This window comes from Nyctereutes procyonoides, unplaced genomic scaffold (assembly GCF_905146905.1).
Source record: "Nyctereutes procyonoides isolate TBG_1078 unplaced genomic scaffold, NYPRO_anot_genome, whole genome shotgun sequence".
NCBI lineage: Eukaryota > Metazoa > Chordata > Mammalia > Carnivora > Canidae > Nyctereutes > Nyctereutes procyonoides.
The window spans coordinates 5882704-5899499 of record NW_026575124.1 but is presented as its reverse complement, the minus strand read 5'-3'; the positions used below and the strand labels follow the sequence as shown (position 1 = coordinate 5899499).

Here is a 16796-nt window from a genome sequence, read left to right as displayed (position 1 = left end):
AATGAAGAATAGCAGTTGGGGAACTGGACATCCTTGTCATGTTCCTGATGTTTAGGGGAGAGTGACATTAGCTGTGGGGTTCTAATGAACATTTGTTAGCAGTTAGGAAGTTCCTTTCTACTCGAAGTTAATCGTATTTTTATCATGAAAGGGTTTTGAATTTTGTCAAAGGTTGACTTTTCCTGCATCAATTGCAATATTCAAGTTTTTCCCCCATATATTTCATCTTCCATCATTGATGTATTATGTAAATTGATTTTTTTTTATGTTTGATCACCTTACATTCTATCCCACTTTATCATGGAATCTTACTTTTAAATGCAGCTAAATTTGCTCTCCTATTAATTTTTGAGGATTTTTGAATCTATATTTATTTATAAGGGATATAGATGTGTATTATTCTTTTTTGTGATGTGTTTATCTAGTTTTAGTATCAGAGTAATGCTGTCCTCATAAATCAAATAGGAAGGGTATGATAATTTCCGTGTTTAGAAGAGTTTGAAAGAGATTGGTCTTAACTCTTTAAAGCTTTGGGAAAATTCATCTGACTTTAGATAGTCTTATTCATAGATTTTGGATTACTGATTCAATTTCTTTAAAAACCATAGGTCTATTAGATATTCTATTTCACCTGAGTAAGTGGTAATTTGTGGTCATCTAATTTGTTGATACACAATTACTCATAATTTATTTAGGTATCCACTTCTACTTCTACAAGGTCAATAGTCATGAACCAACTTTGATTCCCGAATTTTGCAATTTGAGCCTTCTCTCTTTTTTTCTTGGTTAATCTAGCTAAGGGTTTGTCAACTTTTGTTGACCTTTCAAAAGAACCAACTTTGGGTTTTATTGATTTTCTCTATTTTTTTCCCTTCTCCTCTATTTCATTTATCTTCACTAGTATTTATTATTTACTTTCTTTCTGCTGGCTTTGGGTTTCTTTTGCTCTTTTTCTCTGTATCTATAAGTCTCAAGTTATATTATTCATATGAGATATATCTCTTTTGTTAAAGCAGATATTTAAAGCTATAAATTTCCTTTTGAACACTGCTTTCATTGTATTTCATAGTTTTGGTATCTTATGTGTCTGTTTTCTTTTTTTTTTTAAAGTTCTTTTTTTAATTTTTATTTATTTATGATAGTCACAGAGAGAGAGAGAGAGAGAGAGAGAGAGAGAGAGGCAGAGACACAGGCAGAGGGAGAAGCAGGCTCCATGCAACGGGAGCCCGATGTGGGATTCGATCCCGGGTCTCCAGGATCGCGCCCTGGGCCAAAGGCAGGCGCCAAACCGCTGCGCCACCCAGGGATCCCTGTGTGTCTGTTTTCATTTGTCCCCAGTGTTTTCTATTTTTCTTTGTGATTTATTCTTTGACCCATTAGTTGTTTATTACCACAAGTTTTTTCATACATACAATGAATTTGGTCCAAAGCCACCGAGAAGGCAAAATGAAGAAATAAACCACAAATAGTTTATATTTTCTAACTATGTTTACATTATTCAGTTTGGTAGCCACTAAAAATTGAAATGTGGCTAGTTGAAACTGAGATGTGCTGTGAATATAAACATACATCATATTTCAAAGACAGTACAAAATAATAGATCTCATTAATTTTTAAATATGTATTAGATGTTGAAATGAGAATAATTTGGATGAGAATTATTTGGAGAATAATTGGGTTAAAATATCTTATTAAAATTAATTTCGTATGTTTTCTTTCATTTTTAAAATATAAGGCTACTAGAAAACTTGAAGTTACAAAAGCATCTTACGTTTGTATTTTGCATTATATTTCTATTGGATAATGCTGATTTATAATATCCTCCGCTTTTTAAAATTCACATTATGTATCTATATGCATGTTAAAGGTCTAATATATATGTTAGAGCCTTTGATATTGTATTGTTCCTAGGTCACAAAGCCTCTGTTCATTAAGTATATATAATTTACTTTTTTTGTTTTTCAAAATGAGTGTTCTCTATTAATCATTAGGTTCACTGACTCTTTTGTTTCATAATCACCTTTCAGATGTTCAGCCCATCCACTTTTCTTTTACTCTACATAGCACTTTTGTTATAGTATTTAAAAATTATTTTAAATTTTTGTGAAGAATTATTATTTATTTCAATTTAAATTTTTGTGAAGAATTATTATTTATTTCAATTTTCATTGAAAAAATTTAGTCTCTGATATTTACCTCCATATTTACAATGTTTGATATTTTAATTCCTCCCTGAAATTCCAGTTTTCTAGCTGGATTCTGTTTTCCTCAGCTAAAGAACTTACTGCAGCATTTCCTGTAGTACAAATGTGTTACTGAAAATTGCTCTTAGTTTGATTTTATCTGAAAATGTCTTTATTTCCCTTTCATGTTTGAAGGATAGTTTCACTGTATGGAATTCTAAATTAGCTTTTTTTTTTTCAGCATTCTAAAGATTCCCCTGTTTTCTGGCCTCCATAGCTTCTGAAAAGAAGTTAGAAATTGTTGGAGCCATTGTTCTCTAATATTCATGGTATGTAATGTAGCCTCTTTCTCCAGCCACACTTAGGAGTTTCTCATTTCTTTGGTGTTTAGCAGTTTGATGATGATGTGTATGGGCATTTTATCATGCTGAAAGATGAGGTATCTGTAAAAGCTCCCTTCATAGATTTCATAGACTTGTCGCCAGGTTCTCACAGGGCAGAAGGGCTAGGGGAGCTCTCAGGACATATGCGCTAGATACACAGAAGTGCTTGTTACATTTCAAACACAAAATAAATAGGTATTTTAGGAAGGAATAGATGAATTAATAAATTAATGAAGGTAAAGGGGGTCCATGGTGCTTTACTATAGTATATTTTGTACAGCATCTCCTGAGAACACAATTGAAGGACATAGGAAGGAGTCTGTGTATTTTGGCATCTCTTGTATAGTAAACAAGCCAATGATCCCCAGGGAAATATTGCTTCTGAATCTGAATTCCTTGGAGAAATATGCACACAGTTTACAGCATTCCCTGGGAATAAACCATAATCATTTGATAGGATAAATAGCTGTTTAATTTTAGTACCATATTGTATTAACTTAATAGGTAATCACGAGATGTCTGTAAGTGTTAAAACTTATTTTAAGAATTACACATTTCAGTGTGATGTCTGGGAAGAAGGAAAAAAAAGTAAACCTAAGTGCTTTATCCTGCAATGGGAATATAAAAAGTGTGAACATCAACAAACAAAATCCTTTGCCTGAATAATTGTGTTTCTATGGCTTTAAGAATAACAGTTTGTAAGTTTTAGTGTTTTGTAGACTGATTTATAGTTCACATACTGAAAACAAATCCGAAACTCTGAGTACTTAATTTATATTAATAAATTTGCTATTCTGACTCATTTTAATTATAGAGGATCTGAAATTGATTTGTTAAATGACACCATTTTTGACTAAAAGTGTTCATGATTTTGAAGTTAGGGAAAATTTTCTTGCAGTTTTTAATGTAAACATAAATAAAAGTACTGGGCTTGCTAAAGATTATAGCACACTGTCCCAGTATATCTAGGGAACTGGGGAGCAGGAGTAAAACTAGGTCTGGTTCGATAAAATTCTTACTTGTGGGGGTGATGGATCTGTTTTTGACTCAAATGACTGTAGCCATTGTAATACAATTAGTTGCCTCAGGAATTGTTCCTTAGTTTTGGGAGAATGTGTGTTACTACTAGGAAGATGCTATTATACTTTGGCACTAATAGCCAGGATCTCTAGAAACTTCAATATTCCCTGGAGAAAACTGTTATTATATTCTCTCTGATAAATTTTTGTTAATTTATGAGTTTTCATTCTTAAACACCTTTTCATAGTGTTTATCCTACCTAAAATGCCTTCCTCTGCTTCCTAAGCTATTTTCAATGCCTAGCTTTGGATCCATCTTTTTTAAAGAAACAAAAACAAAAACAAAAAGCATCCATTCCTATTAATCTCCTTCCATCCATAAGCCCCATAGTAAGAGTGAATCTCATTTACCATTAAGTTTATGGCACATTGTACATTGCTGTATTCACGCACAGATTTTGTCTCCTCAATACGTTGGTAAGCCACAATAGGCAGGGACATTGACATATACTTCCTTGACTCCTTGGTGTATAACAATGCGGTCTCCTTGGACCTATAAAACAACTGGGAATGCAAACTGGTACAGCCATTTTGGAAAGCAGCATGGAGGTGTCTCAAAAAGTTAAGAATAGAACTACTCTATGACCCAGCAATTGCACTACTAGGTATGTATCCAAACACTTGCCCCCCAATGTTTATATGTTTATAGCAGCAATATCCATAATAGCCAAACTGTAGAGCCCAGATGTCCATCGAGGGATGGGAGGATAAAACATACGTGGTATCTATATACAATGGAATATTACCTAGCCATCAAATATAATGAAATCTTGCCATTTGCAATGATGTGGATGGAACTAGAGGGTATTATGCTAAGCACAATAAGTCCATCAGAGAAAGACAATTATCATATGATTTCACTCATGTGGAATTTAAGAAACAAAACAAATGAACATAGGGGAGGAGAGGGAAAAATAAATAAGATAAAAACTTAGAGAGAGGCAAACCATAAGAAACTTGTAAATACAGGGAGCAAACAGGATTTCTGGAGGGAAGATGGGTGGGGGGATGGGGTAATTGGCTGATGGGTACCAAGAGGGCACTTGATGTTAATGAGCATCAGGTGCTGTATGCAACACATGAATACACTAAATTCTACCACTGAAACTAAAAAAAATGTTTAATAAGTGTTTCATATTGATGATGAACTCCTTAGAGAAGCGTAACTGATGATGAAGTCATCAAACAGGAAACTTGCCCTCAAGGGATGCAATGTTTATACCTAGGAGTTTTCATGACATTGAGCTTAATGAGAGCTTATGTAATTTTCAACCACACAGACAACTCCATTTGCACGGGCTTAGCTGTCGACTTACCACAGTATTTGGGGGCAGTCAGCATTATTTGCAAGTGTCGAAAAGCACTTGCCAAGTGACTGATCATCTGAGTAAAATTTGCCAGAGTATCTTCTCTGTATTCCCCTTGGTGGAGGTAAATGACAGCTTTGCTGGAACCCATTTCTGTCTATCAGGTAAAAGGCCCAGAGCTAAATACCAGTCACTGTCACATCTGAAGAAAAATCCAGTCTTAATGGTAAGTTTTTCTCTTTATGGTCTTCCCTTACTGTCTTACCTCTTTTCTACTTCTTTTGTCTTCTTCTCTTTTTTTCTTTTTCTTCTCTATTTCCCTTCTCTTTGAACCCTTATTCACTTTATTTTGCATTTCACTTAATTATTCTTACTCTCTTCCTGTTTTCAGAACTATAACCAGAAGAAACACTGAATTTGTTTGATTCTGTTCAAGTCAGTTTTACTATGCAATCAGATAAGTTTAATATTGGCATAGGAGGCGGTAAAAGTGAAGAAATGAAGAGATGGAATAGGGACAAAACACACTACACTGATTTACAGGAATAAAAAAATCAGGACCAAGAAAGAGTGTTCATTATCTAAGTAGAGGCAGCGCAGGCCAAACCAGGGAAGAGCTACAGTTGTTACCCGTAATTACTTCCGGAATTAAACTTGAATCTAAGCTTGATTTCTATTTTCAACCATCGTAAGTATTTATATATCACCGTGTTTCTCTGTTGTACTCCTGGTCAGTTCCTTGAGGCAATGATATTTATACAGTCATCGGGCTGAGTAGTACTGCGACATCTTCGTGCTTACATACTGAGAAAAGTAGAAATAAATTTTTCAAGTGAAAGGGAATAAAAGGGAAAGGAGGAAAAACGAATGGAAATATCAGAAAGGGAGACAGAACATGAGAGACTCCTAACTCTGGGAAATGAACAAGGGGTGGTGGAAGGGGAGGTGGGCGGGGGGTAGGGGTGACTGGGTGACGGGCACCGAGGTGGGCACTTGACGGGATGAGCACTGGGTGTTATCCTGTATGTTGGCAAACTGAACAGCAATAAAAAATAAATTTATAATAAAAAAAGAAAGAAAAATAATTTTTTCACATGCCTGTTCATTTCTTTACCTCATTGCCATAAATCTAAGCCAGACTACAAAGATGATTTATAAGATAGTTTTTTATTCATCGGATTTGTAGAAAATATTTGTCTTTCCTCAAAAATAAAGTAATAACAAACTAATGAAAAATATAAGTACTAGTTTTCGTTAGAGTTTATCTTAGATTAATCATTTCAAAAATGTGCCCTATTAGTATGTATAATCAATAGCAACTACTAATATTCTGACTTCATTATCTTCATAATTTACCATTGGTTCCTGTGCATATTGTTTTCTCAATATTTTTACCAGAGCAGAAGCGTATCAAGAGGTCAAGATGGAAAACCGTACAACTGTGACAGTATTTATCTTAGCAGGATTGACGGAGGACCCAAAACTGAAGATTGTGCTATTTGTCTTCCTGCTCCTCACCTACTTGCTAAGCATCTCAGGCAACTTAGTCATTATTACCCTCACTTTGCTGGACTCCCATCTCAAGACCCCTATGTATTTCTTTCTTCGAAATTTTTCTTTCTTAGAAATTTCTTATACGACAGTCTGCATCCCCAAATTGCTTGTAAGCATGGCAACTGGTGACAAAACCATTTCCTATAACTGTTGTGCAACTCAGTTATTTTTTGCCTTCCTTCTTGGAGCATCTGAATTTTACCTCCTGGCTGTCATGTCCTACGATCGTTATGTCGCCATCTGCAAGCCCCTGCATTACACAACCATTATGAGCAGCAAAATCTGTATCCAGCTAGTCCTTAGCTCTTGGATCACTGGTTTCCTCATCATCTTTCCAGGACTCATTTTAGGCTTAAGCCTGGACTTCTGTGATTCCAATGTCATTGATCATTTCTACTGTGACACGGCTCCCCTCCTGCAGATCTCCTGCACAGACACACACGTGTTGGAAATGATGAGTTTCATCTTAGCTTTGGTGACTCTGCTGGTCACTTTGGCCTTAGTGATTCTATCGTACACATATATCGCCCTGACGATATTAAAAATTCCTTCTGCCAACCAGAGAAAAAAGGCTTTCTCCACCTGTTCTTCTCACATGATTGTCATCTCCCTCTCATACGGCAGCTGCATCTTTATGTACATTAAACCCTCGGTCAAACAGAGGATCTCCTTGATGAAGGGGGTGGCAGTTCTCAATACTTCTGTTGCTCCACTTTTGAATCCCTTTATCTATACTCTAAGGAACCAGCAGGTGAAGCAAGCATTTAAGAACTTGCTACAAAGAGTTCTGTCTTTATTCAAATAGAATCATAATGAGATGTATAAGGAAGGTTAGTAGGGAAAATTGCGAAGGACGTGGTTAGATTGGGTCCCAATTTTACTATTGCACCATCCAAAATATAATCATATTTTTCCTTTCACTTCTTTCTGAAGTGTCAAGATGTTTACATTAGCTCCTGTTTCTCAATAATGGCTTCCATTTCAAAATACTAAAACTTTATTTTTCTGTTCCATTGTAAGCATTGTCACTTTCTAAAAAACATTAAAAAAAAAGAGATTTTTCTTATTTATTCATGAGAGACACAGAGAGAGGGCAGAGACACAGGCAGAGGGAGAAGCCGGCTCCCCTTCGGGAGTCTGATTTGGGACTGGATCCCAGGACCCCAGGATCACCCCCTGAGCTGAAAGCAGATGCCCAACCACTGAGACACCCAGGTGTCCCAACATCCTCAAATTTGACTCATTTCTTCTCTCCGCTTCTTCCATTTAAATGTAGCAAATACTTGAAAGATTATTTTAGTCAATTTTATATATTAGTTCATGGAGACTTAATTATTTTTATACCTATGTGGTATATTGCGTTTTTATATTTGATTTTTTACAAAATCTTGATAAGTTCGAAACAATTATATGATATCTTCCTTGGGATTTTACCTTTCCTTGGCTTTTGTGTCCTGATATACATTCTCTATGGTTTTTAAATAAAGATATTTAAAAGTGGGAAGTTGAGATTAAAATATCAATATCATCCTCTGTCTTGAGAATTGAAAAAAAAAAACCCCACTATGCTAGTGTAATAAAATATCATATGGTATATTATTGTTATTTTACATTTTATGCCATATAAGTAAATAAGTAAATAAATACTGACTCATGTATGTGTACTAAATCAAGTAACTTTGATTAAGAATAAAATGCATCCTGGAGAGAGAGAGATCACATTTGATGCTTTATCAGCTATTCCTTATTCATCTTGGAACTGACTGTGTTTCTTAGATTCTACATCTATAATATAGCAATAACCAGTTTTTTTTTAATTTTGAGATATTTTTAGGCTAGTTTGAAAGTATAAATTCAGTATTCTCCAGATTAAAAAAACAAAATAAAATGAAAACTTGTAGAATAAATTATTCTGATTTTATCTTGTAAAAAAAATGCACTTTAGAGAGGTACGATAAGTTACTCTCGTCACATAGCTAGTCAGAGAAACAGAATTCAAATTCATTTCTGCTTGATTCCAGAGGCTATGTCTATCCAGTACCAGCAATCCCCAGTTTGTAGCAAAGACTCGTCTACGTGTATTCCTAAATGATGTTGGATTCAGTTTTGGGGTTGGGTGTAGAGATGCAATAAGAGATTCTCACGCTGATTCCATTGCCTGCTAATGTAGTTTATTGTAGTGCTTTGTCATTTTATATATGTGATATGCTACTTAAAAATCTGGAAGACTCTGTAATATAGCAGTTTTGTACTTAGAGGATGCTTCCTACAGTTTTACCATATGGCCTGGTATAGAGTCAAATTGTCTTGAAGTAGATAATTGCTTTTGTATACCCCAAATAATCTCCCTCTCTCTCACTGTCTCTTCTTTTTCTCTCTTTCTCCCTCTCTGTCACATCCACACATACACACCTTTCTCTATTTCAATAAATTTTTCTTTCATCTTCCATTTCTTCTCTTTTTTTTTCTTTTTTTCATTATCTTCTTTTGGTAGAATGACTTCTGTAAGTCATATGCGGATCTATAAACCATAGTTAGCTAATCAAGGCTTTGGACTCCCTGATTAGATCAAGACTACACTTCTACCCTGGGCTTTACAAATGATCATATTCTCTCTACAATTAAGAACTCAATTAGCGTTGGGCATGAAACTAAAGTCAGTTCAGTAAAACTCGATGTGATAAAAAAAAATTGTAAATGTTAGAATATTCTTTTCTGTTATAATTACAGCTATAAAAATAAACCCAGAACTTTCAGGAGTTCATTAAACAGAGCATGTTTACCTCACTATGAAACTAGGGTAAAGAAAAGCGGAGCCAAGAAATAAACTGAAAGAATATGAATGCCAATAACTTAATTTGATTCTCTGTAACCAATAATAATGAAAGCTCATCCCTTGGAATTTCAGGTGGGACTCTCTGTACTCATAACCAAGGTGAATCTATCTAATTGTCCTATCTACTAAATGTTCTCTCTACCCTTTGGCCCTTGGTGGGTAGGGGTGTAGCTCTTGGCCCTTGGTGGCTTTGTCCTCAGGTAGAAAGCAAGAGAAAATGAAAACTAAGAAAACTTTTACTCCCTATTTTTTTGTCTACTACATTTTACTTAATGTTTATACAAATACCATCAGGCCAGATAGTCCTAGAAATCTATTTCAGAAAGGGACAATATTTAAGGTGTTAATTTTAGAGCACTGTTAGGTATACAACAAAATTGAAAGGAAGGTTCAGAGATTTCCTATATACCCATGGACCTCATACACACACAGCCTTCCCTATTTACAACCTCCTCCAGCAGAGTGGTATGTTTGTTACAACTGATGAACCTATACTGACACATCATAATTACCCAAAATCCATATTTTGCATTATGGTTCACTCTCAGTGAGTGTTCATTCTATAGATTTGGAAAAAATGTATAATGATTGATAGACATATAAATATATAGCTAGGTAGATGATATAGATGGTTGATAATCATACAGATATTTATGATATATAGACATAAATCCGCTGTGGCCTGCCTTCTCATCACTCCCTATCCCTCAGCCTCTGAAAACCATTGATTTTACTGTCTTCATTGTTTTCCCTTTTCCAGAATGCCATGTAGTTGGAATTGTAAAATTTCAGATTGTTTTTTTCACTTAGTGATGTGCATCTAAGTTTCCTCTGTGTATTTTCATGGCTTGATAGCTCATTTATTTTTAGCACTGAATAATATTCTATTTTCTAGAAGTATCATAGATTATCCATTTACCTACTAATGGGTATCTTAGCGGCTTCTAAGTTTGGGCAATTATGAATAAAGCTGCTATAAAGATCCGTGTGCAGGTTTTTGCGTGGACATGTTTTCATCTCATTTGGGTAAATACCAAGATGAGTGATTGCTGGATCGTATAGTAAGAATGTGTTTAATTTTGCAAGAAACTGCCAAACTGTCTTCCAAAGTTGCTATACCATCTTGCATTCTACCAGCAACAGATGAGAGTTCATTTTGCTCCACATCCTCATCAGTGTTGGGTGTTGTCATGTTCCAGGATTGTGTGCAGTGGTGGTATCTCCTTATTGTTTTAATTTACATTTTCCTGATTACACAAGATGTGGATCATCTTTTTGCGTGCTTATTTGCCATCTCTGTAGTATCTTGGGTGAGGTGTCTGTCAAGATCTTTGGCCCATTTTTTAATATTGTTCTTTTTCAGATTGTTGAATTCTAAATTTTTGTGTATTTGAGTTGACAATCCTATTTACATGTGTTTTCTCAAATCTTGTCTCCCTGTATGTGCCTTGTCTTCCATTTCCTTGACATTATGTTTTGAAGAGCAGAGGTTTTTAATTTTAATGAAGTCCAGCTTATCTGTTATTTTTTCATGGAGTGTGCCTTGATGTTGTATCTAAAAGATCATTACTAAACCCAAAGTCATCTAGATTTTCTCCCTGTTACATTCGGAGTTTTAATGTTTTGCCTTGTGCATATAGGTCCACTCTCAATTTTGAGTTCATTTAAGTGATGAATGTAAAGCCTGTGTCTAACATGGCATGAGGAAGAATTGAAATGTGTTAGCTGTTGTCACTTCTGAGCTCAGGTTTACTGGTGTCCTATAAAAGCTTGGACATTTTGCCACAGAGCTAAACATTGATAACTGGATTTGGAGTTGGAGAAGATGAAAAAAGATCCAGGTGAAAATGGAACAATTACCAACAAAATAAACCCAACCATCTCCCACCAACAAGGTAAACCAGCAGATAAACACAACCTGTGTGAGCTACCAATGGCTTCTGCTTTATTCTGTTCCCCAAATATCCCAAATAATCTGTCTGGTGGTTCACCGTAACGGGAAACAAACAGGGAAGGGACATCCTAGAGAAATAGTTCAGCCCAGCCACATTGAAACACTACAACGCCTTCAGAGATATATTGCCAGAGTGCCTAAGGAAACTTTTGAAGTTCATTATCTTGATTTCAGCAATGGTTTCACAGGTATATACAGGTATCAAATCTCAAGTTATAAACTTTATTGGATGCATTTTATTTTGCACAAATTGTAACTCCATAAAATTGTAAAAATAATTAAACAAGGAAAAATAAAACAACAGCAACAAGACCTGCAACCCAGCCTGAACTTAACTCAGATTCTAATTGAATTAAGAGACTCAGTTATTATTTCCTCTTATTATTCTCCTGGATGTCCTAGGCTTCCTCCATCCCGACTAACTTTTTTTCCCCCTATCTTCTGCAGATTTTCAAGTACTTCAACATAATGTTCCTGGATTTTTGATTGGTTGGTTGGTTGATTGATTTTCTTTTGTGTTTTAATTTAATCAGTGATTAACAGAATTTTGTCTGTTTGAAAAGCAGTCACCTCTGTCAATAGTGTTCAGCTACGTATCATTATGTGATCTGTCTTCTGAAATTGAGCAGCCACCATAATGTGACATAATGTTTTGGATAACTGCGATTGTTGTACTGATGATGTGGAAAACAAATAATCAAGTGAACTAATGAGTCAGTTACCTGTCAGTCTAAATAACTAACACAGTATCTAACTTACTCACCTGTTAACATCAGCCATGTGTCAGGTACTTAGGTGGTTTTTTTCTGATGAAATTATGGCAGGTGTATATGAACTAACAAGTTCTACATTTTCAATCGTCTTTCCCCATGGCTTCCCAGGCCACTGTTTTAGTATTTCTGCTACTTAATAGAATCTGCATCTAATGATGGGTGAGTAAAGAATTCAAGAGAACAAATTTAACTATATGCTTTAATAAAAGTTTGTTAATATATGTAGGATTCAATTTTCTTCATCTGTACATTGAAAGGATTAAAGTAGAAACATTTATAGCTTCTTTAATTCATTATTTGGCTTCTTTAAATATGAACAAGCAATGTTCAGAAAATATCAGCTTGTGATGGACATTCTGCCTGAGGAGATCAGATTACAAAAATGTAAAGTTTAGCATGAAATTTAGAAAGAATATGATTTAAGCTTACAAGATTATTAACACCATAGATACTGTTAATATAGGTTTGTTTCATACGCTTGTTAAAGAGAACCAGAACAATGATTAGGCACATCACTAAATTGTAAGAATTTGCCATAATGATATGTCGCTAATTAACCTAAATTTGAATCATCCTTTTACCTCTTTTCTGGATTCACTCAGAGTTTAATGTGTGTATAAATCATTATTAACCAATTTCCTGTCAGTTTGAAAACAAACAGGTATAATTCTCAATGGGGAAGCACTGGGAGCCTTTCCCCTAAGATCAGGAACAACACAGGGATGTCCACTCTCACCACTGCTATTCAACATAGTACTGGAAGTCCTAGCCTCAGCAATCAGACAACAAAAAGACATTAAAGGCATTCAAATTGGCAAAGAAGACGTCAAACTCTCCCTCTTCGCCGATGACATGATACTCTACATAGAAAACCCAAAAGACTCCACCCCAAGATTGCTAGAACTCATACAGCAATTTGGCAGTGTGGCAAGATACAAAATCCATGCCCAGAAGTCAGTGGCATTTCTACACACTAACAATGAGACTGAAGAAAGAGAAATGAAGGAGTCAATCCCATTTACAATTTCACCCAAAAGCATAAGATACCTAGGAATAAACCTAACCAAAGAGGTAAAGGATCTATACCCTAAAAACTATAGAATTCTTCTGAAAGAAATTGAGATAGACACAAAGAGTGGAAAAATATTCCATGCTCATGGATTGGCAGAATTAATATTATGAAAATGTCAATGTTACCCAGGGCAATTTTCGCATTTAATGCAATCCCTATCAAAATACCATGGACTTTCTTCAGAGAGTTAGAACAAATTATTTTAAGATTTGTGTGGAATCAGAAAAGACCCTGAATAGCCAGGGGAATTTTAAAAAAGAAAACCATATCTGGGGGCATCACAATGCCAGATTTCAGGTTGTACTACAAAGCTGTGGTCATCAAGACAGTGTGGTACTGGCACAAAAACACACACATAGATCAATGGAACAGAATAGAGAACCCAGAAGTGGACCCTGAACTTTATGGTCAACTAATATTCGATAAAGGAGGAAAGACGATCCACTGGAAGAAAGACAGTCTCTTCAATAAATGGTGCTGGGAAAATTGGACATCCACATGCAGAAGAATGAAACTAGACCACTCCCGTGCACCATACACAAAGATAAACTCAAAATGGATGAAAGATCTAAATGTGAGACAAGATTCCATCAAAATCCTAGAGGAGAACACAGGCAACACCCTTTTTGAACTCGGCCACAGCAACTTCTTGCAAGATACATCCACGAAGGCAAAAGAAACAAAAGCAAAAATGAACTATTGGGACTTCATCAAGATAAGAAGCTTTTGCACAGCAAAGGATACAGTCAACAAAACTCAAAGACAACCTACAGAATGGGAGAAGATATTTGCAAATGACATATCAGATAAAGGGCTAGTTTCCAAGATCCATAAAGAACTTATTAAACTCAACAGGAAAGAAAGAAACAATCCAATCATGAAATGGGCAAAAGACATGAAGAGAAATCTCACAGAGGAAGACATAGACATGGCCAACACACACATAAGAAAATGCTCTGCATCACTTGCCATCAGGGAAATACAAATCAAAACCACAATGAGATACCACCTCACACCAGTAAGAATGGGGAAAATTAACAAGGCAGGAAACCACAAATGTTGGAGAGGATGCAGAGAAAAGGGAAGCCCCTTACACTGTTGGTGGGAATGTGAACTGGTGCAACCACTCTGGAAAACTGTGTGGAGGTTCCTCAAAGAGTTAAAAATAGACCTGCCTACGACCCAGCAATTGCACTGTCAGGGGATTTACCCCAAAGATTCAAATGCAATGAAACACCGGGACACCTGCACCCCGATGTTTCTAGCAGCCATGTCCACAATAGCCAAACTGTGGAAGGAGCCTCGGTGCCCATCGAAAGATGAATGGATAAAGAAGATGTGGTCTATGTATACAATGGAATATTCCTCAGCCATTAGAAACGACACCATTTGCTTTGACATGGATGGAACTGGAAGGTATTATGCTGAGTGAAGTAAGTCAATCGGAGAAGGACAAACAGTGTATGTTCTCATTCATTTGGGGAATATAAATAATAGTGAAAGGGAATATAAGGGAAGGGAGAAGAAATGTGTGGGAAATATCAGAAAGGGAGACAGAACATAAAGACTCCTAACTCTGGGAAACGAACTAGGGCTGGTGGAAGGGCAGGAGGGCGGGGGGTGGGGGTGAATGGGTGACGGGCACTGAGGGTGGCACTTGACGGGATGAGCACTGGGTGTTATTCTGTATGTTGGCAAATTGAACACCAATAAAAAATAAATTTAATTATTAAAAAAAAGAAAACAAACATGTATTGATTTTCCCTTCTTCAGAACTTTCTTTATCTAAAATATTTAATAGACTAAGTTCTCAGTAAGTGAAACACTAAATTTAAATCTAAATAATATAATTCGAAAGTAACCAACTTTCTATTAACTCACTAATATATTATTTGAGCTATTATTAACAAACCAAAGTAGATTTCTTCTGGATGTATATTTGATTATTTAGTTATCTACTGCAGCAATTGAACACCATATGGCAGTGAGTAAGATAAGCAAAACTAAGTAGTAAATAAGTAAACTATTGGAAGTCATATTCTCAATCTGCCTTTCTCCCAAATCTTTTCCTTAAAAGTGAAGTAAGATAAGGAAAAGTAGCATGAAAATGTTTGAGGATACACACAGATATACACACAGGTCTGTAAAATTTTAATAAATAAAGTGATGGCAAAAAAAAAAGAAGTAACGTGATGGCAAAAAAAAAAAGAAATAAAATGATGGCAAAAAAAAGAAATAAGTGATGGCAAAAAAAAAGAAAAGAAATAAAGTTATGGAAAAAAAGAAGTAACATGATGGCAAAAAAAAGAAATAAAGTGATGGCAAAAAAAAGAAAAAGAAATAAAGTGATGGCAAAATAGGCTTCATTAAATAAGTAGCTTTACTGTTTTGGTGTCCAGTTAGGAATATTGATGATAGATAATAGCAAACACTTCAATGTTATAATAATGTACATCTATAGTTTTCCAAACATTTATTATTTTTTTTATTATTATGAACCTCACTTTTGTTTTCCTGAAAACATCGTTATCTTGCTGACCATGTCTTTGAAGGCTATTTTCACCTGCTTGTTCCTTAGGGTATAGATGAAAGGGTTCAACAGAGGGGCAACTGAGGTATTTAAAACAGCCACTCTCTTATTAAACGTTTCTGCATCCTTAACAGAAGGATTTATGTACATAAAGATACAACTTCCATAAGAAAGTGAGACCACAATCATGTGAGAGGAGCATGTAGAAAAGGCTTTTTTTCTTTGTTGAACAGAGGGGATTCTCAGAATTGTCCTGATGATGTACGTGTAGGAAAGAGTCACCGGCACCAAGGTCAAGATGAGGGTAACTGCTGCAAAGATAAACTCCATCACTTCTATGAACTGTGTGTCTGAACAGGACAGATGCAGCAGAACGGTATAGTCACAGCAATAATGGTTGATGACATTGGAGGCACAGAAAGGCAGCTGGAGAGTCATTGCATGAGGCACAATGACAACCAAAAAACCAGAGAACCAGGAACACAGAACAAGCTGAAAGCAGAGTTTCCTGCTCATTACAGTTGTATAGTGCAGGGGTTTACAAATGGCAACATAGCGATCGTAGGACATGGCAGCCAAAAGATAAAATTCAGTTGCCCCCAGAAGGATGGCAAAAAAATACTGAGTGAAACAACCAGCGAAGGAGATAGTCTTGTCTCCAGTTGCAATATTGACTAGCATTTTGGGAACAAAGACAGAAGTAAAAGATATTTCCAAAACAGAAAAATTCCGGAGAAAGAAATACATAGGCGTCTGGAGGCGATAATCCAACAGGGTCAGAATGATGATGGTCAAGTTTCCCATGATGCTCAAGACGTAAGTTAGCAGCAGAAAAGGGAAAAGCACAGCTTGAAGCTCAGCGTCATTCGTCAGTCCAAGAAGAATGAATTCTATCACCGATGTCTGGTTTCCCATCATTAACTTCAGACAAAGAAGACAGAAAATGATAATAACATGAAGCGATCAACATATTTTCTTATTTTTTTAAATTCAATTAGCCAACACATAGTACATACTCCGTTTCTGATGTAGTATTTAATAATCCATCAGTTGTGTATGACACCCAGTGCTCATCCCAACATGTGTCCTCCTTAATGCCCATCACCCAGGTACCCTATTCCACCC

General features: G+C 35.7%; 2 protein-coding genes across 2 annotated transcripts; one reads left to right on the top strand and one right to left on the bottom strand.

Moving 5' to 3' along the window:
* The first annotated feature begins 6375 nt into the window (after positions 1–6375).
* LOC129517406 (olfactory receptor 6C76-like) lies at positions 6376–7311 on the top strand. The gene has a single exon (XM_055337219.1). It carries the CDS (start codon positions 6376–6378, stop codon positions 7309–7311), a length of 936 nt encoding a protein of 311 aa, XP_055193194.1.
* An 8330-nt stretch (positions 7312–15641) lies between these two features.
* LOC129517270 (olfactory receptor 6C4-like) lies at positions 15642–16586 on the bottom strand. Its single transcript, XM_055336954.1, has one exon. It carries the CDS (start codon positions 16584–16586, stop codon positions 15642–15644), a length of 945 nt encoding a protein of 314 aa, XP_055192929.1.
* Positions 16587–16796: the final 210 nt, after the last annotated feature.

Bases quoted from the DNA above. Each gene is read 5' to 3' on its own strand.
- LOC129517406 (XM_055337219.1), top strand. From the start codon at position 6,376: ATGGAAAACCGTACAACTGTGACAGTATTTATCTTAGCAGGATTGACG.
- LOC129517270 (XM_055336954.1), bottom strand. From the start codon at position 16,586: ATGGGAAACCAGACATCGGTGATAGAATTCATTCTTCTTGGACTGACG.